This window comes from Triticum urartu, chromosome 1, assembly GCF_003073215.2.
Source record: "Triticum urartu cultivar G1812 chromosome 1, Tu2.1, whole genome shotgun sequence".
NCBI classification, from domain to species: domain Eukaryota; kingdom Viridiplantae; phylum Streptophyta; class Magnoliopsida; order Poales; family Poaceae; genus Triticum; species Triticum urartu.
This window is the reverse complement of record NC_053022.1, coordinates 11,633,322-11,657,471: the sequence shown is the minus strand read 5'-3', so window position 1 is coordinate 11,657,471 and position 24,150 is coordinate 11,633,322. Positions and strand designations below refer to the sequence as shown.

At 43.2% G+C, this 24,150-nt stretch overlaps 4 protein-coding genes across 5 annotated transcripts; 1 reads left to right on the top strand and 3 right to left on the bottom strand.

Moving 5' to 3' along the window:
* Positions 1–3,630: 3,630 nt before the first annotated feature.
* Positions 3,631–5,373, bottom strand: LOC125542523 (protein PHOTOSYSTEM I ASSEMBLY 2, chloroplastic-like). The gene is made up of 4 exons (XM_048705594.1): positions 5,090–5,373; positions 4,256–4,315; positions 4,079–4,125; positions 3,631–3,945 (listed from the first exon to the last, which is right to left on the bottom strand). Exons 1-4 carry the CDS (start codon positions 5,225–5,227, stop codon positions 3,858–3,860), a joined length of 333 nt encoding a protein of 110 aa, XP_048561551.1. The 5' UTR covers positions 5,228–5,373; the 3' UTR covers positions 3,631–3,857.
* Positions 5,374–5,420: 47 nt separating this feature from the next.
* On the bottom strand, positions 5,421–10,370 carry LOC125542513 (tubulin-folding cofactor E). Of its 2 annotated transcripts, none has more exons than XM_048705573.1 (15): positions 9,984–10,370; positions 9,607–9,777; positions 9,101–9,147; positions 8,440–8,586; positions 8,267–8,341; positions 7,891–8,000; positions 7,681–7,808; positions 7,481–7,542; positions 7,272–7,379; positions 7,157–7,191; positions 6,836–6,904; positions 6,323–6,414; positions 6,168–6,244; positions 5,950–6,027; positions 5,421–5,771 (listed from the first exon to the last, which is right to left on the bottom strand). In XM_048705573.1, the coding sequence occupies exons 1-15, from the start codon at positions 10,291–10,293 to the stop codon at positions 5,670–5,672; spliced, it is 1,611 nt and encodes a 536-aa protein (XP_048561530.1). In that variant the 5' UTR covers positions 10,294–10,370; the 3' UTR covers positions 5,421–5,669. The 2 variants fall into 2 exon arrangements, with proteins under 2 accessions (XP_048561530.1, XP_048561540.1); XM_048705583.1 differs by having other exon boundaries at positions 5,421–5,768; positions 9,984–10,369.
* Positions 10,371–12,737: 2,367 nt separating this feature from the next.
* Positions 12,738–16,819, top strand: LOC125542503 (ras-related protein RABD1-like). The gene is made up of 8 exons (XM_048705563.1): positions 12,738–12,948; positions 13,061–13,133; positions 13,242–13,289; positions 13,405–13,452; positions 14,881–14,952; positions 15,231–15,386; positions 15,772–15,875; positions 16,391–16,819. The coding sequence occupies exons 1-8, from the start codon at positions 12,932–12,934 to the stop codon at positions 16,488–16,490; spliced, it is 618 nt and encodes a 205-aa protein (XP_048561520.1). The 5' UTR covers positions 12,738–12,931; the 3' UTR covers positions 16,491–16,819.
* A 3,480-nt stretch (positions 16,820–20,299) lies between these two features.
* LOC125542495 (ras-related protein RABA2a-like) lies at positions 20,300–22,492 on the bottom strand. Its single transcript, XM_048705551.1, has 2 exons — positions 22,138–22,492; positions 20,300–20,978 (listed from the first exon to the last, which is right to left on the bottom strand). Exons 1-2 carry the CDS (start codon positions 22,315–22,317, stop codon positions 20,487–20,489), a joined length of 672 nt encoding a protein of 223 aa, XP_048561508.1. The 5' UTR covers positions 22,318–22,492; the 3' UTR covers positions 20,300–20,486.
* Positions 22,493–24,150: the final 1,658 nt, after the last annotated feature.

The following is a 24,150-nucleotide window of genomic DNA, read 5'->3' as shown; positions in this document are numbered from 1 at the left end:
GTGGTGGGTGCCAAGTGGTGCCATGACAACCTCCCAGACTTGTTTTGGGAGGTTCAAACCCACCAACCTTTCATTCATCCTACCCCTTTGGTGGTAGTTGGGGTGCTATCATGGACATTATGGACTGTGTGTAGTAAGCTTGTGATTGAACATGTGATCGCACTTCGGGCGACTGATGCTATTTATAAATTGTGTGGATTTCTGTAGTTATGGAAGCCGCTTAGCAAGCGGCACACTCGGCAGGCCATCGACAAGATCTACTTGGACCTTCGTTCCATTGCCTCGTGTCTTGTGCCGCCGCCCCCTACACCGCTCCTGCACTGCCTCCCAAGCCGGATTAGCTACCTAGTTTTATTTCAGGGGATGTTGTGATGAGCCCCTAGCAAGACTATTTATTTTATGCTCCCTCTCGCTACTTGAACTCCTCTCTGTTTGAACCTTGTTGTTGGTTGTTGGCCGTTGCTTGATAATAAAGCAGGGGAACCCTTTATCATCGACTATGTAAGTACATTGAAACAAGACAAATGTTGCCATAAATCGAAAAACATGTCATGAACCTAAAAGCAATGATCAGACGGTGGATGCATGCACCGGATACCCCGTGCATGGTACAAAAAGCACAAGTATGGAGAATGTCTTGTTAGAAGAAAGCAATTGAACATTCGGTAGGATCAGAGTTCAAGTAGCACCAACTTGGAGATTTCGTCAACCTGGCAGGCACATATAAGCAGTTTCTTTTTTTTCTTTTTTTGCGGGAAAGATATAAGCCATTTCAGAACCGCATATATACTAACCTTGTGCAGGCATCCATTTCAGAACCTCTACATGGCAGCACCACAGCATTTGCTAGATTAATATGTATCCTTTGAAAAGTATATACTCCATACAAAAACGCTCCTCGTGGAACATGGGCGCATATTTTGACCAAGTTTGCGGTTCTAGGCTTGCAATAAGAGGTGAAGACAGAGACATATTTTGGCAATAAGAGGGAAACCGGCCGGCCAGAAGAGCAGCATACATGGCAGCCGCCGTGAAGGTGTACGGGGCGGCCAGGTCTTGGAACATAGCCAGGGTGCTCTTGATCCTGGAGGAGGCCGGCATCGAGTACGAGGTCATCGCCGTCGACTTCGCCACCGCCAAGCACAAGAGCCCCGCCCACCTTGCCAGGAACGTATGTACTCTAAACTATCTGGCTCTTCTATGTATATCCTACTAATCAACGTCTAGCTAAATTTCAATCCGGTGCCAGTCAGATTTCCATCCTTAGTAACATGTAAGATCAGTTAGTAACACAACGATCATCGGGATTGAAGGGGTCGACCGGATAAAAAAACTGAATGACAATTGACTGAAATATCAGCTAGCTGGAAGATCGCAAGGGTGTTTGTTTTTCTTTTAGCGTTGATGTTGCTGATTAGCTGCTAAGTGGTACATGTGTGTGGTTTTTCTCTTTACACAGCCATTTGGTCAGGTGCCTGTCTTGGAGGATGGTGACTTCTGCCTCTGGGGTAAGAAACTTCATGAGCAAATTTTCTACCGAAATCAAACATGTTTCAAGCCTTGCTTTCTTTTTTTTCGCCAATACTCAAAACTTGCATATCATTTCATTGATAGGAGAAGTTAGAACGAGTACAGATATGGTACAACACATGACACGGACACAAGGGCGTGAACATGGTGTCCGGAGCAGAGAGACATGGGATGCTCAACCCAAACAAAGAAAAAACACAGCTAAACTCGCCATCCTAGGATGTAGCCCAGACCAATAACACGACGACCAACATCTCCAGATCCAGAATCGAGGACGCCGCGAACAACCAAGACGACGCCTTCACGAAGGAGAACGACGCCGAGACACCGTCGTCGTCCGATCCGAATAATCGGACCTAGGGTTTCCCATGATGCTCAAAGAGGGGCACAGACAATGGCCGTGACAGCGCCTCCAAGAAGGCGACGGCACCCGCGGGTGTCGCCGCTGCCAGCAAAAGATGCAGGGATTTCGCACTGGCCAGAGTCCGAGCAATCCCAAGCCATCGAAGCACGAATCGGAGAGGAAGAAGTCGGGCATAGGCCTGAACCACGACCACATGAATGACAGCGATGCCGGACGCGCGAGCAACGAAGCGACGTAGGGACAGGCAGGCCATGGAGGTGGGCGGCTAGGCGGCTTGGTGGATTGGGAGGCAATGGAGGATGTGACGGTAGCCAGAGGCCCGAGCGAGCCAGGACCCGGAGGGTAGCGCAGATCTGGGTCGCCGAGACCGAAGCAGCAAGGACGCCGATGAGCTCAAGGAGCCAGAAGGGGGCGCTGGGCGCCGGCGCAGCTCCCAGATTACGTCGAAATCAAAGATGCACCGGGATGGATGGCCAACCAAGGCACCAACAGTCGAAATCAAAGATGCGCCAGCCTTGCTTTCTCACCGCATATATTGCAGAGTCCCGCGCGATCACTAAATATGTATGCCGCATGTACAAACCGGAGCTTCTCGGGGTCGGCAACCAGGAGCTGGAGGGATCAGCAATGGTGGACGTGTGGATGGAGGTGGGGGCCCACCATTACAGTCCTATAATGGATGCTATCCACATGGAGATCAGGATCCGGCCAATCTTTGGGCAAAGAGTAGACGAGAGAGCGCCGTGGAGGGCAACATCGAGAAGCTAAAGAAGATGTTGGAGGTGTACGAGTCGAGGCTCTCGAGCTCCAGGTATCTGGCATAAGATTTCATCATCGAGGAGCTACGTATGGGTCGGTTCTTGACGCGTACCCACGTGTGAGGGCATGGTGGGATGATCTGAGGGCCAGGCCGGTGGCGAGGAAGGTGTGTGAGCTAATGAATCCATCCATGAAGAATGATCTGAAATGATTATTTAGTTGGCCGTATTTTAGCATCAATTTTTTTCATGTGAGTCTTATGGGAGTTGGAAGTTAACAAGTTATTTCCATCTTCTCATTTGTGATTACTTTTTTATTGATTTATTCAACTATATGATGTGTTTGGCTTGCTACTCTACTTGTGATTTTTATGGTGTATGGGACTGATATTCTTAGTTTTGTTGATTATGGATCCAAATAGTTTTAAAAAAATTTGCATCCAAGGCAAGAAACTTGAGCGACCATCTTTTGCAAATACATACTCCCTCCGTCTGAAAAAACTTGTCCCAAGCTTGTTCCTCAAATGGATGTATCTAGCACTAACTTGATTTTAGATACATCCATTTGAGGGACAAGCTTTTTCGAACGGAAGGAGTATATTTGTATGGCTAATATTTTGTGATTCCGTTGGCTGAACTAGACATATCAATAATTTAGGGTGGATACATAAACTTGTTATCACATGACGGATTTATCCATCATGTGTCTCAGATGAACTTAATGGGCAAAAATTTCTATTGAAACTGAACATGTTGTGGAAAGCCCACCAGGCAGCCACTGCAATGGGCACAAACCTGAGGCGGCACATTGGTGCTCTGTAGCTAAATGTGCAAAGGGGCCACATGCAACCTCAGATGAGTGCCACCCATCGCCCAAGAGAGGCACTTAGTTTTTTAAATAATACTTACGACAAACTGAATATATTCAAAAAAAAAATACTTACAACATATAGATTCAAAAGCCTCCAGACCAGTCAATACGCGCAGAAACCAGTTGATTTCCTCACAACATTCTGCTTGGCATTATACTGCTGGTTCTCAAACCAAATATGTGTATCACCATATTCGGTTTTCGACATTTTGTTTGGCAATTCTGGTTGATACTTACTTCTAGATAGTAGTCAGAATTCGAGCAAAGTTGAGCATGATAAATAAGACATTGGAGAGTGCATCTGCCATGGATGGATGGATGCTTGATGTTTCTTCTATCTTTCTCCTCTCTGCTCCGGTGTGAGGCCTCCCTTGCCGCAGGTGGGGCACTTCCTCATCCCAAACCCCTGGCAGTCGAAGCACCTGAACCATATCCCATAATACCAGCAGTTTAGCCACACAAACACTAATAAGTAACAGTCCTATCCTAGCACAACAAATAGATCATATCATCATGGCTTAACATTTGTCTTTTTAATTAATCAGAAAAACCTACTTCCATCTCTCGAAGATGTTGCCGTTCTTCTTGTTCCTGCCAGTCCCCTGCATCATCATTCATCAATCAGTTATCTCCACTCATCAATAGTTATTAAAAAAAGCATTTGCAGATAATAATAAATGGCCTTGAGAAGACAAGATATGTATGGCAGCAGCAAGCAGAGATTGGTCTTGCCTTGCAGCCTTCGCATTCCACTGCACCCTTCCCCCTGCATGTCTTGCAGCCTGAAGCCACCTGCACAGCACAAGCAGCATCTTCTTCAATACAACACTGGCAAGAATTGCTTCTGTGCAGCAAGCCAGCAACAATAGCCATGGCTACAACCAGTGGCGAGTCCAGTAGGTGGGCTTCATAGGGCTCGAGCCTACCCTCTAAAAATATGATTATTTTTTTAATATACTACTATTCTTCTCTGCTTAGCCTATCAGCACAACAACAGGCAACAGCCCACACGCAGGACTGCCCAACCAAAGCAACGAAGCACGTAATACACGCATCCAGGCTTCCAGGCACGCCGCACGCACTGCTCACGCTCCAGGTCCAGGGCTCCAGACCTAGCGTTGGTCAGCGTTGGGGCGGCCGGCGGCGGACCACACTCGTAGAAAAATTCCAGTAAATACTAGTACATGTTTTCAGTAGTATTATGCGAAAGTTTGAGCATATTTGGACAAGGAGATTGTAGTCTTTACTGGAATTTTCCATAAATACTACTGTAACATTGTCCCAAGGCTATTTAGCTAGGAAGGTTCAAAATTTAATGTTTTCCATAAATTTCAGAAAAATCCCAGTGAATACTACATGTTTCTAGTAGTAATCTGGGAAAATCTTAGATTATTTGGACAAAAGAATAAGGAGATGATGTTGTTTTTCTTCAAGCGATCATTTCATTTTTTTTTCGCTGTTAACTTTGAGCCCACCCTCCAATTTCGTCCTGGATTCGCCACTGGCTACAACCAGCTGGTGCCGAGAAGATGAAGAAACTGAAATTATGTGACGAGATACACATACCAGTTTCGCCCCAGACTTGGACACCATGGCCGGAAGCATCCTGGTCCTGGGCGTCGCTCGCTGCCGACATGAGAAGCAGCTGCGGCTCGTGGCGGTGGATGCCCTCAGGGAGACCAAGCTAGCACTGGCAGGCTCCATAGCTGCTGCTGCTGCTTGCCTCAGAAACCTTCCAAGTTTTACAGCCCTATGCAGTGCAATGCACAAGGCAAACCATCCTCAAGCCTCTGAAGAAGAGAGACAAAGGACAGCGACTGGGAAACTTTGTAGCCACAGAAACAAAGAAATATGAGTAGTAGCATTATTTGTGGTGTGAGGCCTTGTGGCCATATGATGAGGATAAGGATAAAGCTGATTTTCTATCTGCCCTCACAAAGAGCTACAAAAACAGCATCTGTTTTCAGCAGCACAGCTATAAAATACAGCATCTCACATGTCTAAACAAATATAACATCACACCAAGAAGACCACATTTTCTCTAACAAATGAACAGAAAAAAGAAGACTGGTTCTTTTAAAGTAATCATAGTGTGGTATCCGTGCACACAAATACATATGTTCTTTCTTCTGTTCCCAGCAGAGGACTAGCTTTCTTCATCGACGATAATAGTTGCTCCTGTGCCTATCCCAAGCTCCACAAGCGAAGCCGTCTCTTCTTCAAGTAGTTGTGGTAGTGGGCATCCCTGCTAAAACACAACCATAGCATGAATAATAATCTATTTCAAATATTGGCATATTCACAAGCAGGTTCTTTCGGAGACAACTAAGCAGTACTTTTTTTAATCAGACTTTTGTACATGAGCAATAGAACTCCAGAAGTTCAACTGTGGAGGAAATAATGGAGAGACACAATATATGTCATACCTCTTCTTCAAGAAATAATCTCAGTTTGATGTCCTTCAGTTTAAAGAAGCTCTCGCACAAAGATTTCAGCTTTCCAACCTACACAAAAAAAAATGACAGTTAAAACATTGAATGCGACAAAGCAGATCGGATGAACGATCTGTCATCACTGTAAGCAGTACAAATAAGTGCCAGAGGGAGCCAAAAATAAGGATAGACAAGTGGTATGAAGCACTTACAGTAGTTGCAGGAGGCAGTTTCTTTGTCAATGGTTGCTTCTCACCCATGGATGGCCCCACACATTTCAAGGTGATACCTGCATGCAGAACAGAAAAATCCCAGTTCATTCATGTAGCCATATTATTGTCCAATTTATGTAGTTCAAGATAATTACTTATAAGCCCAGAAGCCATCTTTTGTGGGCCTGACGTCCTTGAAGTTGGCTTCTCATCCTCAATGCCATGAAAGGCCTTCAGTTCAGCAAACCTGCATTAACAATTATGTGCTGCCTAAGTATAATCAATTAATTACTGTTGATCCAAAAATCAGGAATCTTTTGAGAATTAATCAAATTGGCAAGCAATGCCACAAAACACAAATACATGTCAGCGATAAGCAAACCATATAGTCCTAATTGACTAACAAGTGAAACATAGCACTTTACAGTCAGTTAATGTTACAAAAGTATTCTTCTCATTAGAGAAGATAAAATCATACAAGTACTCCTCTAGTTAGAGAGGTCACTGCATTAGGGTGATATTGCAACATCAACCTTCTGAGATGAACATGGGAACACCATTTGAGCAATTGGATTTTCTATTTTCTTTAAAGAAATGCTCAAATCAATGGATTATCTCCTCGATGGATCCTTAAGTGCCAAAATGGAACGGAATTTTGACAAACTTACCTAGGGTGTAGCTGTTTGAGCACTTCTGGGTCACTTGATTCTGCTTTTCCCATAACAAGGCGAATGTATCTATAATGTCACATCACAAGTATCAGAATTATGAAGATAGGCAAACCATATTTATTTAAAGATGTGTGAAATTAAAGAGGCTTTCTCAGAACGCTAGAAGAAAATTAATGGACATGGAGAAAAACACAAATATGACCCCGCCAACCAACTTGAGATGACTAGCCAGCCATACACGATCAATGTCATAAAGCAGGTAATAATTTACAGGGACAATGGCTTTTCCTACAAGATGGGCAAAAGTGATTAACTGACCGTATTTCTGCTTCCCTCCGTTCACGTGCACTTACCTAGAAAAAGAATGACATATTAAGGATGCAATGTATTGCTACATACATGCTGAAGGCACACCCAGAGAAACAGCAATTACCTCACTGCCATTTAGTATTTTAACATTTCCTAGTCGAGCAACAAGCACAAATCGAGGAGCACCACCCTTGGCAGGATCAGCTATAGGATTATCAGAAATCCTGACGTCCTTCAAGAAAAAACAGATTTCAGTGTAGCTATGTCGATTTATAATTACGCAGCAATACCAAAGTAAAATTTGGAAGGATGATTCCTTGGAAACTAGCTCACCATTAAACTTGGAAAGAGGTTAAGTGAATCCACAGAAGGAAAGTCTTCTATTTCATTAGATCCTGAAGCATTTAAATGTCACCATTAGCACAACATGCCTGTTTCTACTTGAACAGCACAGAAGGCAGTACAAGGTATTGTCTTATACTCTTAGGTTTGTGAAGTAGGGGAATACACGAAAAGGCAAGCACGAAAAATACCTAATAAAAGGACTTGCAATTTTTCGAAGGCCGGAACAGCTACATCACCAAGAGGCCCTGATGATGGAAGATTAGACGGGTATCTTACATGCTTTATCTTGTTCTTGTTCAAATGGAGCTGTTCCAAGCTGCGAGTCACAAGATCCAAATGAAAGAAATGCTGAAGTAGCACTAACTTAAGTACAAAAGCTTCAATTTTTATACTTGTACCTTCTTAAATAAGAAAGTTTCACCATTTCATCCCATGAAACAATGTGATTGTCTTCCAAATTTAAGAGCCGCAGTGTATCGAAACCGTGCACAAATTTTCCAACTGGGGTCTGGAGAAGATGGTAAAATACAGTTAGTCCTCATATATTGTTTACTGCACACTTTCCTGAAGGAGTAAAAGTATGAACTACAGACTTTGGGAATGGTTATCCATTTAAAATGCAGCACATTGGCAATGAACTGGCAGAAAGCTTCCAAAAACATTTGTTAGGTATTGACATGTTTTGTTCTTTTCTTTGGATACAGATGAGATGAAGAACAAGAAGATAGCAATTTCATGTAAAGCACATAAGAACAGAAGTGGAGAAATGCTAACCGTAATTATGTTCAGCTTGTTCCATATTAGGTGGAGGTCAGTGAGACATGCAAATGGAACGTTAAGCTTTTCAATCTGTTCCACATAAGTCAGCATCAAACTTCTAGTGTGATTGATAATTTAGTATCGACTGATAAAATTTCCAAGTAGTCCGCATGCAGCATAGCACATACCAGTTCCCAGGATACACCACAGTTGTTGAGAACCAAAACACGAATATTCTTCAGCAATGGACTTTCTACAAAGTCATTCTCCATGGTATTGTTTGTCAAATCAAGAACTTCGAGAGATGGCAGAGCTTGACACAGAGAGAATATATCCTGAGAAAAATCCAAACAGTTTAGGAACATTCCAGAAGATAAGCGGCAAAAAATCATAGATAAAAGAAAGTGACATGTTGAGACAGCAAAAAAGTTATAAAACATGTACTGTCAACTCAGAAAAAGTACTAAAGGTGCTCTGAACTGATGTAATAACAATGAACACGGACAGCATTAACACAAGAACATTCAAGGAAATACTTACTGATAAGTGACAGCAGAACTGACACTAATATGTTATCACAAGAATTAGTAAAAACTCCAAGCTTATTAGTGATGAAATATAGCAGCACCACATACCAGTTACTCATCTCTGTCATTCTTCATGACATAGCATGGGCAAATTTTAAAATAAAAATCAAACGGTACGAGAAGACAAACGGGTGTAGCATTTCTTTTGTCTGTTTCAATTTTATTCAGTTGCATATCTTATGTCCATACTAGTTAAGAATTGCAAAAGGTTGTAGTTCAAATCAAATCTGTGAAAGTATACTCGCAAAAAAGGGGTACATACTTGCCACTGAGAAATGAGATTTCCAGTTAAATCAAGTTGCCTGAGATCTGAAACAAGCGAAACAATTAGCAACACTCACGAAAACTTGTGATTGATCATAGACTTCGCACACATGGTTGATTAGCTCCAAGTCTCAAATGAATTATAACTTGTCGGTTCTCAAGCTATAGTACCTTACAGCATTTAGAAAATTCAGACCAGTTCCAAACAGATGTAAGGTGATTCTAAGAGCCAGCATAAGGGTTTCAGTTGAAAGTGACGACAGTAATGGGCCGCCCCTTTTGTTTTTACATTTTGTCAAAAAAAAACTATAAAATCCGTTCCATTATCTCCCATGACGAAAGCATTTGAGTGCAGTAGATATGGAACCTTGATGAACAAAATATGACACATTGTTGATTGTCCTACCTCAACAGAAACAGAGCAATCAAAACAAAAAATTCAGGTGGTTTGCCGTGTATCATTGGGAGCAAGTCAAGCAAGGATTCTAAAATCAGTAAACTTACTTGGAACCAACCCCTGCAGTTCCTCCAGCGATCCGATCGAGCTTACGCCCATGAAGGAAACAGATGCACACAGCAGCTCATCAAAGTTCTTCAGCTTGTCCCGGACCTTATTCGTCCCGACCAACTCCACCGACACGCGCTTCTGGCTCGTCGAGAAGACGTACATTTCATCTGAACACAAAAGAGTGTGCATAAGAAGGTGGCATTGCCAATGTACTCCAAGATACAACTACAGCCGGAAACAAATTCATTTTTCACTTGACAATTAGTGAGGAACAATGGTACGCTGCTTGGGATCTTATGTCTTGGAGGAAGCTGTGAAAGAGTCAAAATTTCTTATTTCGATTCCATGGAGGCAGGGCAACGGGCGCACGCACCTTGTTCCTCCTTGGTGAAGTCGTCGACGCGGTAGCGGAGGCGGAGGGCGTCGGGGAGCGCGATCCCGGCGCTGAGGGCTGAGGGGCGCGCGAAGGAGGCGGAGCGGTCGCCCGCGGCGGAGAAGTAGCGGCGGCCGGCGAGCGAGCCGTCGTGGCGGCCGCCGGCGCCGCCGTCCCAGTCGACGCCCACCCAGTCGCCAGAGTGGCCGTCGACGGGGCCCAGGTAGCGCACCGTGCCGGAGCGGCGCGGGTCGCCCGCCGCGTGCACGCGCTGGCCCAGCCGGAACCCGGCGGCGCCGGCGGCGGCCATGTGGGTGTGATGCGGAGTGGAACTGGATCGGAGGGAGCAGAGCAGAGAGCGATGTGCCACTGACAAGGGTGGACCCACCCACGACTCGTTTTGAGCAGCACTCCCTCCTTCCCAAATTATTCGATGTAGAAATGAATATTTGCATGCATTCTGATGATGTAAATCGGGTAGTCACAGCCTCGCCAACAATCTCTAATTTTGTGGAGAAAAAAGTGAATGATCCTCTCGTGCGGTTAGAATCCACTTTGTGTTGTCTCCATTTTTTTGGGCAATCCTTTCAAGTCAGTAAAGACCTCTATCTATGCTGAGCTCCATCCACGAGGAGGTGTTGGGGACGAGGTCTCATCGGCGACGCAGTTGCTGCCCATCTTGGCGTCAATGATGGGTTTGCCGCACAGCTTAGCATCCGCCAGGCCGGTTTCGTGCTTCCTCCAGCGTCGGCGTTTCAACGAAGTGCTCGTTTCAGTGCCGACTGGTCAGAATAGATTGTGCATGCCTCCTTCTCTACTACCTGTACGATGACTGCAATAACAAACCACATGCATTAATTTTCATGCTAGAACCTAATACGCTTATGATATTGGGGAGGAAGGAGTACTCTTTGAGGCCAACAGAGAGATTGGCCAGAGGTGGCACAGGAGGGCGTGTGTGGAGCCTCGGGTAGGAGAGTAGGGGAGGTGATGAGCCGGTTCGGTGGATGGTCGCTAGAGCAGGGGCGGACGATGTCGAGCAGAGACGATGGATGTCAGAGCTAAGGCGTCGGAGAGCCGAGCCACGTGACCATGGGCAGCAAATAACAACTAGGGCCGGGGAAGGAGGCGGCGGCGCAGACTGCTTCATGGAGAACGTCTCTCAGAAAGAATATATGTACAGGTTTACAGAGGTAATTTTGGAATAGCCAAAATACTAACAATGTAATAAACGGTTTGACTCACATAATTTCTTTGACATATAACCATAGTGCTATTTCGGCAAGTTGACTTTTATTACTAGTATATTGGCATGTTTGATTTTCATCGGTGGTATTTTGGCTATTCTCTCGTACTATTTCCCTATCAATGAAATTGAAATTATGCAAATGGTAAAAGAAATGTTATAACTACTATTTAGAATCGTTAATGCAAATAAGTATTTTTAAAATATAAAAATAATAAGTCTTACAACTGTATACTTTGTGATGGAAGAGTAATTGCTGGAAAAACTTGCTTGATTAATAAATTTGTAAAATGTGCATTTTGAAACAGAAGCCGCAAATTGGTTACAAGATGTGTGTGTGTCCCATCAATAAACCCTCTAAAACTCAAAAGGTTATAGTGTTTAAATTGGTTGAAATTCATTCGTAGTGATGTCAAAAGAAACTATGTCTACCAAAAGCACTAGCGTATCACAAACGTTTCACACTACATAAAAGAGTGTGGTTGTTATAAAATTAACAACCAATTAATAAGTGCTTAACACATACACAAAATGGTTATCAACACATACGAAAAACACAACACAATATACAATCAAAATAATTAGCCTTGTGATCTAAAAAGCGCCAAGGACTATTTTTTTATAACAAGGAAAATGCTTCACTACTCTTTGTTAGCCTCTATGCCAACCTCTCTCATGTCTCGTCTGTTCTAATTCATACCTAAAAGTATCTACATCCAAGGTGTCATTTTTGTTTTCAATAATATTCGACGTACCATAAACATGCTCTGCTCAATTGGTATTTGACATAACCACCCAAGTATAGCACTTATTTCTATTTGTCATTCCTCGTTTGTCCCCTGGCTCCCGCTTCTGGTGTTACCATAGAAGTTGTCGCTTTAGACATCAAACATCGACACATTCTTCAAAATGTTGCTTTTGACCATTATTTTTTTATTATACCATATTATAAAAGTTTTATAATATTGTAACTTGAGAAGACACTTCTTAAACAAGTCCACATGTAAGATTCTCAACTATCCAATCCCAATATCAGCAATCAAAATTGTAAGGGTTTCCTCGTCCAGTTCACAGTAATTCGCCCATGAATCTTGATTCATCTTCAATTGTTTTGTAAACACCGACGACCCAAATTTACTATGACAGTTGTACATCTCGTCAACCAATCTAAGTTATTAGGCAAAAATAATAGCCCACCGAAATCAGACCATCACATGTACTACTGATTAGACAATGTGATACCTACGCTAATATCGACTATCTAACAACACTTGGTAAACCACGGTACTACTTACGCGATCGAATCGAAACGCATTAACTGTGTACCATCACAACAAAATTGAAAGCTAAACAACTCTCCTTTTTTGTAAAGACAAATAAAGGCTAAAAACTCTTTATTTTATAGCCAAAGAAAAGAGAAGAAAAAGAGGAAATGTGAAGACAACTTTTGCACTCCTTGTGCACCGCTTGATTGATTAGCCGCTAAGCCATCCCAACCCCCCTCCCCCTCACGCGTCCTCCGTCGGCCATGGCGGCATATAAGCGGACCAAAGACAAGAAAAGGCGGAGACTTCTCTCGCCCGATTCCCCTTGCTTCTCCCCTCTTTCTTCTCCCCCTGATCTGGAGCAGACGCCACCTCTTCCTGATCCCCTCTAGGAGCGCTCCGCCCCCGAATCTGCCGGAACCCAGCCGACGCCGGCCATGAGCTCCTCCGAGTAGTAAGTCCCCGCCGCCGCCGGCGCCGCCGATCTTTCTTTTCACCGTCAGTTTCTTGAAGTTTCTTTTTTTGGTCCGGGCGGGTGATTGATTGGTGTGCGTGGGCTGCTGCAGCGACTACCTCTTCAAGCTGCTCCTCATCGGCGACTCCTCCGTCGGCAAGTCCTGCCTCCTCCTCCGCTTCGCCGTGAGAAACCCGATCCCCTTCCGCCTTCTCCGGCCGGGGGAAACCTCCTAGTGTCTCTTTCTTTTGGGGGGAAATTTATGAGGTTTGATTGATTGGTCCCTTTTGCAGGACGATGCGTACGTCGACACCTACATCAGTACCATCGGCGTTGATTTCGTAAGTACAGCAAAGGATCCCCTTTTCCTGTGATTGATGGAGCTCCATTAAGTAGCTGCTGCAAGTACGGGCTTCTGGCTGAATTTGGTTAACCTTTTCCATGAACGTGTCGCAGAAAATCCGGACCGTCGAGCTCGATGGCAAGTCGGTGAAGCTGCAGATTGTGAGTTTCAGTTTACATGAATTTTGCTGGTGCCAATTCATTTGTTTGGTAGCTCTGTTATCTGTTAATATTTGGGATATGGTGCTTGGATTCATTCTCACTTCATATAAATCATATACAAGGGTGGGTGGGTGGGAATTGGTGGGACTTGCTGTGCTAGATCTTGGTGTTAGGTTGTTACATGGATTGCTTTATCCAAAATGGTTGGTACCAACTTTGCAAGTTAATCAGGGGCTTCTGGTTTGTTTGCTCGACACATTGTCCCGACAATACTCAATATGGTTTGGCTGGCGGTTTCTGGTTCTTAACTATATTTAAGCTCCCCCAATGGTGGAACCAGGGAAACTGTGGGGATAATTACGGTACTATAATTGTGGGGGGAATGCAGTGACACCTAGCAAAATATACCATCTGTCGAGCATGCCCTGGATTCAGCAATTGACGTAACTCCGTTGAGCTGCGGCGCACCTTTTTTTAGCTGATTTTATTGGGGAGGCTGGCACTTACGTGGAAAATTAAATGGCCTGGTTTATCCTGTATTATGGCCTGTCGTTGATAACGCTGCACCAACTAAAGCTCGTAGTTGTTTGGAGAGGAATTGCTTTATATTATAAGGGAGATCTTTTATGATAAACCCCTGTGTGTACATCACCGAACATATATTGGGCCAGTGTACTCCTCAATTAATTAATTACTGTACAACTTAGACTGTACATGCTTGCTAAGCAGTCATAATTGCAAGTAATTGGAAGCTATCGCGTTGATTGGGTACCAACACTGCAAGTTAATTAACGGTTTCTGATTTATGCATTGTCCCAACAAAACTCAAGGGATTGGATGGCATTTTTTTTATTAATCTGTGTTAAATTTGTCCCAGTGGTGGAACCAGGGAGGTGACAATAATTTCAGTATTAAACTGTGGGGGAAAGCAGACACGTAGAATTAATGGACCATCTGTGCAGCATTCCTTGAGCTCAACAATTGCTGTAACTCCGTTGAGCTGTCGGCGTGCCTTTTTTAGCTGATTTTCATTAGGGGGGCAGATATTTCCTTGGAAAATAAAATGGCCTGGTTGGTCTTGTATTATCGCCTGTCGTTGTTGATAAGGTTGCACCAACTAAAGCCCTTATTTGTTTCAAGAGGAGTTGCTTTATATTTTAAGGGAGGTCTTTTATGATAAACCCTGTGCGTGTACATCACCGAACATAAATTGGGCCACTGTACTCGCTGAGTAATTACTTACTGTGCAACTTAGACTGTACATGCTTGCTAAGCGGTCATAATTACAAACAATTGGAAGCTATCGCGTTGATGGTTAGTTGTTAGTTGAGACTTGATGTGTTAGGTCAGCATTGCTTTACAAAATCTACCTGTGTTCATTCAATCCTCCGGTTGTTGTAATGTAATGATGGTCTGTTCCTTGTTCAGTGGGACACAGCAGGCCAGGAAAGGTTCAGGACAATAACAAGCAGTTACTACCGGGGAGCGCATGGAATCATTGTAAGCCCTCATGGACACCCATAGTACTGTTTATCCCGATCTTTTTTACACTTGCGGTTTTTTTTTTGGAGTTGTTTTACTCCTCATATGCAGTAACACAGTAATACTCTAAAGATCGTTTGAATTGTTTCACAATTTCACTCTAGTCATTATTGAACTGAACTTATTCATTTTCGCTCCCCATTGGTTATTATGCTTTGTCACTCAGGAACGAGGATCTACATTTTCATAAAATTATCATGGTGTTAATACTTAATACTCCTCACTACACTTTTCAGATCGTATATGACGTGACAGATAGGGAAAGCTTCAACAATGTCAAGCAGTGGTTGAGTGAGATCGATAGGTATGCCAGTGACAGTGTGTGCAAGCTTCTAGTTGGGAACAAATGTGATTTGGTTGATAGTAAGGTCGTCGATACAGAGGAGGCCAAGGTAAAACCCTTCTCTCTTTTTTGGCCCCATTGACAATATTAGCCATACAGTCCAAATGACAACAAATTCCTGCGACCATGCTACAGTTCTAATGTCAGTTACTCAATTTCACAGCTTTCTGTTATCAACATTTAGAAAATAATGTGATTTCTTTTGCGTTGGCTAAAATACCCAACTGTGATTTTAGTTTGAGCATACATGGAACAATGTGTCTCTAGTTGCCACAATAAAACAATAACCACCATGAATCTGTTGATAAATTGACATGCTTCTTTATTCTTCTTGATACTCCTCTTCTTAATGCAGTTCCGATCTATGCTATTCATCAGGACAATTACTCCGAATATGGTAATCAAGTGGCTAACATATCTATGATGAATTTCAGGCTTTTGCAGAATCGCTGGGAATGAATTTTCTTGAGACAAGTGCAAAGGAATCCATCAATGTGGAGACAGCTTTCTTAACCATGTCATCAGAAATCAAGAACAAGTAAGCCAAGAAATGCTCACTTTTAGAGGCCCTTTTTCTTGCCAGGTTCTCTGTTACCACTGATAGGTCATCAAATGAGCTGTATGCTTGTGGAAAGAAAAGCTCTGGGAATTCCGTAATTATATTTTCACTACTGGTTTTTAGAATATGATAACTCAATGCTCATATTTTGCTTGGGCTCTGCATCATCAAGAGAGACCGGGAGAGCAATAAATCATTGCTTTTCTGAAGAAAATGCGACAGCAAGAGCAACAATGAACAACAGCTCCTCAAAACACTTCCCATGGGAGCTTTCATTACTTCGATTCTTTGACAATGATATCGCTTCAGTTTATATAGATATTCACATCAGTTTCCCTGAGGGCTAAATGCAGATCATACAGTTCTCTCCTCTTATCGTTACTTTAGGCACCTTTAAAAAAAAATCTTATGTGCATGCTTACCATGTGATAGTCTTGCCTTCTGTTCGAGTGATGGATCCTAGCTGACTACTGAGCTTTTTTACTTGCTTGCAGGATGGCGAGCCAACCTGCGGCGGAGAGGAAATCGACGGTCCATGTTCACATGAAAGGGCAGCCCATACAGCAGCAGAACAGCAGCTGCTGCTCCTCATAAGCTCAGCAAGTCGAGCAGTGAATTGGATATACTGAATACAGAATTTGTATACAACAGAGCGTGTGTTAATACTTACTGTTTAATATACTTGTCACAGTTTGAGCTTGTTCTGCAATCTCATTAGCCATTACTTCGTCAGTGTTTTAGGCGCATTTGATGGATCTTAGGTTACAAAAATTGCATGAAAATATGGTTAATCCAAGTTTGTCAGTCATCCTGTCATCTTTCAGGAAAGGACCATATATTGTTGCTGATTATCTGGAGTTTGTCTTTAGTCATTACTTTGTAACAGAAATTGTATGAAATTATCTGCAGTTCGGTGTTTGTCACTTCTTTGGAACGTTGGAAGCTGACTGATGTACTCCCTCTGCCCCAAAATATAACATCATTTTTCACACTATGATAGTGTAAAAAATGATCTTAATATAACATCATTTTTCACACTATGATAGTGTCAAAAATGATCTTATATTTTGGGATGGAGGGAGTAACTCCTAAAATGGACAAGAGGCCAGGAACATTTGGCTGACATGTAAACCAATGAAATTTGACATGTCATATAGCATATGTGAGTCTCAGGTGTAACAAGGCAGGATATCTATTTGTGAATATAGGGAATACAGATAATTATTTACCCCAAACCACCATACTTGGGGCTAGGGTAACGACTTAGTACCACGTAGGCAGGACACAAGGAACCACCAACTCTGTGCCTAACGACTAACACAGAGCACTGATTGTCTGATTTGCTTGCAATAACAGGGAAACTGATAGGTTGGGCCCACTCGTCGGGCCAACGTGGCAGAGACTAAATGCAAAACAAACTTTGACTAAATGAGGTAGCACAACAGATATTACAAATGCAAAATTCAAAACAAAACTTTGACTAAATGAGGTAGCACAACAGATATTACAAATGCACAACAGATATTACTAAAACTTTGACCAAATGCAAAATTCAAATATTACAAACTTGATGAACTTTTTTCTAATTCGATGAATTTTTTGTTAAATCCGCTGAAGTTTTTTCAAAATTGATGAACTTTATTTCAGATTCGGTGAACTTTTTTCAAATTCGATGAACTTTTTTCAACTCGATGAACTTTTTTCAGATTCGATGATTTTTTTTCAAATTTGATGAACTTTCTTTTGGAGGGCAGGCCCGGCGCAGTGGTGGGGTCCTCCCCACTTGTGCCAAGAGGTCCTGGGTTCGAACCAGCCTCTATGCATTGTACTTTGCAGGGTCTGTCCTTTTTTTGATGAACTTTCTTTCAGATTCGATGAATTTTTTTCAAAATCGATGAACTTATATTAAATATCAATGAGTTTTTTTTCATTTTTGTGAGTTTTTTCTTTTAAATTCGTCAACCTTTTTTTAAGTAGTGAACTTTTTTTTGTGAATGATTTTTTAAATCCCCATTTTTTCAAAAAACTTACACCTTTTTTTTGAACAGTCAGTGTTCATCCGGCCAGACCGGTCAATTGGTGAGACATTTTCCCATATTAGTGAACTTGTTATCTTTCAAATACCGTTGCTGAAATAGTTCTTAAGTAGTGTGCGCTGCAATCAATCACTAGTAGGCGAATGGTGCAGTGGTATCCATTCTCTTGCGCGAGAGGTGCGGTCTGAGCCTGAGTTCGACTCCTCCTCATGTTGAACTACATGATATGTCGAACTCCTGACGCTAGAGTCAATGCCACACACGTTAAACAACTCGACCAAGAACAGTTTGTTGACTGCAGGACCAAATATCACTACAAACATTAGACATATAGTACTATTATATATCCGCTATAAATTATTGAATACAAAAATATAAATTTGAAAAGGCATTCACAAAAACCACGAATTGATAGAAATCAAAATTTGAAAAGGTTTGTACCAATTGAAAAAGTTCACAAAAATGGAAAAAGTTCATCGAATTTGAAAAAATGTTCACCGAATGTCAAAAAGGTTCACCAAATTTGAAAAAGTTCACCGATTCTAAAAAAATTTAATCCAGCTTAAAAAAAGTTCATCAAATCTGAAAAAAAGTTCATCAATTTGAAAAAGGTTCATCGGATTTGGAAACAGTTCATCGATTTAGAAGAAAAAGTAAATCGTTTTGAAAAAAGTTCACTGATTTCGAAAAAGTCCATCAATTTCGAAAAAAGTTCATCGATTTGGAGAAAAAAAAATAAAAATAAATGAAAAAGTTCATAAAATTTCAAAAATAAGTTAATCAATTTAGAAAAAGGTTCATAAAGTTTAAAAAAAGTTCACGAGTTTTGAAAAAATTAGTTCATGGATTTGAAAAGAAGTTCATCTATTTGAAAAAAACAATTACGAATTTGGAAAAAGAAAAGGACAGGGAAAAAGGAAAAAGAGGAAAAACGTGAATGTTATTACACCTGTTGAGGCGGTCGGGTTGTTTTGAGGTTGATCATTGGTAACCCGCGACGCGGGGTCTGAATCCTAGCTTGCGTGAAATTTTTGCAGTTTTCTTTAGCAAAAAGAGTAGAAACTGTCGCCTGCAGTGCTAAATAGGAATTGCCCTAGAGGCCTCGCAGACCGTTTTCTGTGTGTGTTTTTTCTTTCAAGTTTTTCCTAATTTTTTTAATTTTCTTTTTACTTATCCTTTTCCCATTTTTTAAATTTATTTTTTCCTTTTTATTCTAAAATTGATGAAAATTATTGAAATTTTGGGAATTTTGTTAAAATTAAAATATTTTTTAAAATTGTGAACAATTATTGAATTCATGGACATTTTTTAAATCATGATTTGTTTTTGAAATTCAAAAATAGTTTTTCAATGGACACACATTTTTTAAATCAAAAACATTTTATGAATTTGGGTAAAAGTTTTGTAATTCACAAACAGTTTTTAATTCGATTTATTAAAATACTGGTGAATATTTTCCAAAGTCATGAACATTGTATGAAATCCGAACAGTTTGCAAATTCGTGAATTTTTTTTGTGAATTCATGAACAGTTTTTGAAATTAAGAATATTTTTTGAAATCTTGTTCTTATTCACTCAGCCATCAAGTTCTTATTGACGCGGACAATGTAACAGATAGAGGCGAACCACAATGCGGGATACTCGATGGTGGCAGCTCCTATACTAGATGAATGTCTAAGCTTATTGGGGGGGGGGGGGGGGGGTTCTATTGAACATTGTGTTTAGAGAATCAAATATGGTTGCTCATGAGCTAGCTAAGTTTGGGAACTGTAATCCACCGGTTGTATGGTCGGATACACCCCCTAGTTTTATTATCACACTTTTAGCAGATGATAAGTGTTATTTGAGTTAATAAAGTTAGCAATGAAAGCCTTTCGGTCAAAAAAACTTGGCAAAAAAAAATGACAGATGCGCAATAGCAAGCTAGAGAAGTCTTTCACTTTGAGTACAAAATTTGCACGAGGTGCCATTAACCTTTGGGCAACTGGTCTTTCATTGTTACCAAGGGCACTTACGTGCACTGAGATACTCTCAATAGAAAATTCTTTATTTTTTGTGGGTTACTCTCAGTAGAATATTTGAATATGGTTCCCGTGATATCTGGTTGAGTGCTGGGAAGCTGGAAGATCCATCAAGGGTACTCCGTATATTTTAAAAAGTACTTCCTCTACGCCAAAATATAAGACGTTTTTGCAGTTCAAATTGAGCTTTAGGTAACAGAAATTACATGAAAATATGGCCTCAACTTTGTCAATCATATCTTGTCATCTTCTTTTTGTTGATTCGGTGGAGTTTTTCTTTTTGGCACTTTTCTGGAAGCTTGACAGCCGACTGATGGAACTCAAAATGGACAAGAGGCCAGAAACATATCATACAGACAACGATCTTTTTCTTTTGCTGATATGTAAACCAATGAAGTTGATATATCATATAGTAACTGAATATATGTGAGTTTCAGGTAGGTGGATATCTGACAAAATGAATCAACAAGGCTCATAAAACTCAAAAAACAACCGTCACATAACATACATCTGCTGGGCATCATCCGTCCATCCTAAGCTGAGCAGCATTGCTTCTTCTCACCGCCATTGTCGGCGGCGGCGGCGACATTGATGGTCTTCCCTTCCTTGACCCCAGCAGCCCCTGCCCTGTCCTCCTCGGAGGCCACGGCCTTCTTGCTGACGGTGCGGTAGATGTCGCCGAGGATGAGCTGGAAGGCCTCCTCGACGTTCATGGCCTCGAGTGCGGACGTCTCGATGTAGGACAGCCCCTCGGCCTCGGCGTATCCCCCCGCATCGTCGGTGGCGACGGCCCGGAGGTCCTTGAGGTCGGTCTTGTTGCCGACGAGCATGATCCGGATGTTTGCGTCGGCGTGGTCGCGCAGCTCCTTGAGCCAACGGCTGATGTTCTCGAAGGTGGTGGGCTTGGTGACGTCGTAGACGAGCACCGCCCCGAGCGCGCCCCGGTAGTAGGCGCTCGTGATGGCCCGGTACCGCTCCTGCCCCGCCGTGTCCCAGATCTGCGCCTTGATTATCTTCTCCTCCACCTGCAAACAAAGTCCATATTAAGAACATGTCAGTTTCAGAGAAAATGTTTTTTTTTCTTCGAAAAGGAGGACCATCCCCGGCCTCTACATCATTACGATGCAATTTTGTCATGATCTTGCCAAGTTTCAGAGGAAATGTGCAGCTTGGAATAAGATAACAGCAGATTTTGTCATGATCATGGTACACCTCTGTCTATCAGCCTGTTGCTACATACTTACATGATAGGTGTGGGCTAAACAAGGGGCAGAAAGACAAGTTGACAGCGCCACTTGGTCTGCCAGCTACTGAACCGAGTGTGACACTCTCTGAAGTTGAAGTTGAAGTTGATTATAGTACTAGAGTTAACACTAATCAATGGCGGTGCAAGTTTATCAGATGACCAAGCACGCAGCTGGCATCTAGTCACCATCCAAATCCAAACCAGCAAGCACAAGGATAGGCACGACACGACCGATCAAACTACATGTCGCACGGCTGATTTCCGCCCGAAGCAAGCAACCCGAACACGGCCGGGTTATTAGGATCTCAGCAGGAAAGACAGAGCTTTACTACATACTTCCTCTGGAAACTAATATAAGAGCGTTTAGATCACTAAAGTAGTAATCTAAACGTTCTTATATTCGTTTACGGAGGGAGTGCTACATACCTGTCATTTTCCCCTTTGCAATGTTAGCCTTCCAACATGGACGCCTTTCCCCCTTCTAGTATGTTTTAAGATACGAAAGTACAGAACTCTCTAAAGCGCTAGCTGCAGTAGTTAATTACTGTGAAACTGAAACTTTGGAATTAAAGGAAATCCTAGCTACAGTGGTTAATTTCTGTGAGGCTGAGCACTGTAGCAAGCAAGGAAGCAGGCAGGAGCTATGGCCTGGAAACTAGTAGCAGTAAAGTGAAACAAGGTGATATGGTAGATCTGGCTGCCATGGCACGGTGGAAATCCTCAGGCATCTCGGCTCTGAATCTGTGCCCGCAGCGATGGATTTACTAGCAGCTCCTGCGCATGGCAGCAACGATCTGGATCTGGGGCGCAGGGAGGAAGGAAACAAGCCGCGGGTCCGAGGAGGGAGGGGGAACCCCGACTGATCCATCGGATCTACTAGCAGCAAGCAAAGCAAGGAATGAAATCGACTACCTACCGGGACGGGGGTGGGAACTCACGTGGAGGGTGCGGGTGGCGAACTCGACGCCGATGGTGGACTTGGACTCGAGGCAGAACTCGTTGCGGGTGAAGCGGGACAGCAGGTTGGACTTCCCCACGCCCGAGTCGCCGATCAGCACCACCTTGAACAGGTAGTCGTACTCCTCCTCCCCGCGACCGCTGCGCCCCCCGCCCGCCATTGCCGGATCCCCTCTGCTGCCTTGCTTGCCTGCCTGGGATCTCTGCTACTGGTGAGCAACAGCTCTGCTCTGCTCAGCGAGGGAGGGAGGGGGAGAGCGTACTCTTTACTTCTCTACTGCTCTACTCTACTCTACTCTACTGCCTCCAGTCAAGTGCCAGTACATCTCCTCGCAGCTGGCTGGATCTGCTCTGCTCTGCTGGATGTACCCCACTCTACTCTCTCAGCGTCAAATTTACTAAATGACCCTTAACGGCAACTCCAACACGGTGACCCAAACGGACGTCCACTTTTCGTCCGTTTGGATTCTCAACATAGACAGTGGACACGGGACGGATAGCGAACATGGTCGATGTATCCAATGGTGCTACCCCACTTGATGGGATGTCCGCCTCGACATTTCATCCAACACCTACCTAACGGGTGCACTTTGCAAAGCTTGCTGGCATGTCCTCCTCGCCGCGCATCGTGCTCGTCCAGGTGCGCCCCGTCTTTGGGCAGGAGCTCCGGCTCCTCGTGCGGCCTCGAGCAACGATAGCGCGGCGGCGGATCCTCGGCGTGCACCCGCTGCTGCACCATCGGGCATACACTCGGTCACACTGCTACCCTTGGCGGCGCTGCTGCGGCTTCCGCTCCTCCCGGCACTTCCAACGAGAAAGTCACAGAAACGTTCGCTTCATGTTCGCTCAATGCAAATCTGGCCTAAATTTGGGGCTGAAATGGGGTCCGAGCGGACATAAAATGAAAATAGGTCTCTGCGTTGGGCTGTGTTTTTTATCCGGACGGACCCAAACAAACACGCGCTAACGAAAATGCGCCGTTGTGTTTTAGTTGCCCTAAGAAACGTAATTTGTCCACTCCCTTTAAAAAACTTATTTCGACGTCTGTCCCCCTTCTTTCACTCCTAACGGCAATGCGCCTAACTCACACATGAAGCCGCCGTACCCCAAGGCGTCTTTGACTGGCCACGGTCCACGGTCGTCCGTTACGCAACCAATATGGCACCTCCATGTCGTGTATTCCCTTCGGTCCTTTTTACTCTGCATATTAGAATTCTCCGAAGTCAAACTTCACAAAGTTTGACCATATTTATATAAAAAAATATCAACATTTGCCATGCTAAAATTATATAATATGAAACTTTAAGTCATGACACATCTAGTGGTATTGATTTCAGATTGTGAATGTTGGCACTTTTTTCTACAAAGTTAGTCAAATTTTACAAGGCTTGACTTCAGTTAAATCTTATATGCGAACTAAAAAGGACCGGAGTACTAGCCAGAACCCCTGGCTTTTTATACGACGGAGTTATCGTTTCACAATGGATGAATTGATTTAGAAACGCCTTGTTAATAGGCGTCTTTAGTCTAAAGGTAACATGACCATTCATTTGGCGTATCTGTCATGGGTTTGCCTAGTGGTATGACCTATATAGATGCATGTTATAGAGCCAGCCCATTTAGGTGTTTCAACTTGTAGGATTGCAACTGGTTTGGCGTGTCAAGGCCTCGCCTAGACCGCCTATCCATTAGGCGCATATGTTAAGTTTTTTGATTCTTCGCTGCGGTGACGGGGCTGGACATCAACTTCGACAAAAGCGCTCTCGTCCCCATGCATGTTCCGGAGGAGATGCTTGAAGAATCGGTGGGCGCCCTCGGCTGCTCAGTCCATGGCTTCCCCAGATCCTATCTGGGGCTGCCTCTGTCGTGGGAAAAGCTCACCCTGGCGGACTTCCTCCCCATGATTGCCAAGGTCGACAAGTACCTGGCCGGGTGGCGTTCCCGTCTTCTCTCCCCGGCGGGGCGCCTTGTGCTGATCAACGCGGTGTTGGACT

Bases quoted from the DNA above. Each gene is read 5' to 3' on its own strand.
- LOC125542523 (XM_048705594.1), bottom strand. From the start codon at position 5,227: ATGGAGCCTGCCAGTGCTAGCTTGGTCTCCCTGAGGGCATCCACCGCC. The intron at 4,316-5,089 runs GTATGTGTATCT...TGTGCTGTGCAG, and splicing joins CCAAGTCTGGGGCGAAACTG to GTGGCTTCAGGCTGCAAGAC. The intron at 4,126-4,255 runs GCAAGACCAATC...ATGATGATGCAG, and splicing joins TGGAATGCGAAGGCTGCAAG to GGGACTGGCAGGAACAAGAA.
- LOC125542513 (XM_048705573.1), bottom strand. From the start codon at position 10,293: ATGGCCGCCGCCGGCGCCGCCGGGTTCCGGCTGGGCCAGCGCGTGCAC. The intron at 9,778-9,983 runs GTGCGTGCGCCC...TTTTGTGTTCAG, and splicing joins CTTCACCAAGGAGGAACAAG to ATGAAATGTACGTCTTCTCG. The intron at 7,192-7,271 runs GTAATTGCTGTT...TTCTTTTTCTAG, and splicing joins AAATACTAAATGGCAGTGAG to GTAAGTGCACGTGAACGGAG.
- LOC125542495 (XM_048705551.1), bottom strand. From the start codon at position 22,317: ATGGCGGGCGGGGGGCGCAGCGGTCGCGGGGAGGAGGAGTACGACTAC. The intron at 20,979-22,137 runs GTGAGTTCCCAC...CTTTGTTTGCAG, and splicing joins TCGCCACCCGCACCCTCCAC to GTGGAGGAGAAGATAATCAA.
- LOC125542503 (XM_048705563.1), top strand. The intron at 15,387-15,771 runs GTAAAACCCTTC...GATGAATTTCAG, and splicing joins TCGATACAGAGGAGGCCAAG to GCTTTTGCAGAATCGCTGGG. The intron at 15,876-16,390 runs GTAAGCCAAGAA...ACTTGCTTGCAG, and splicing joins TCATCAGAAATCAAGAACAA to GATGGCGAGCCAACCTGCGG.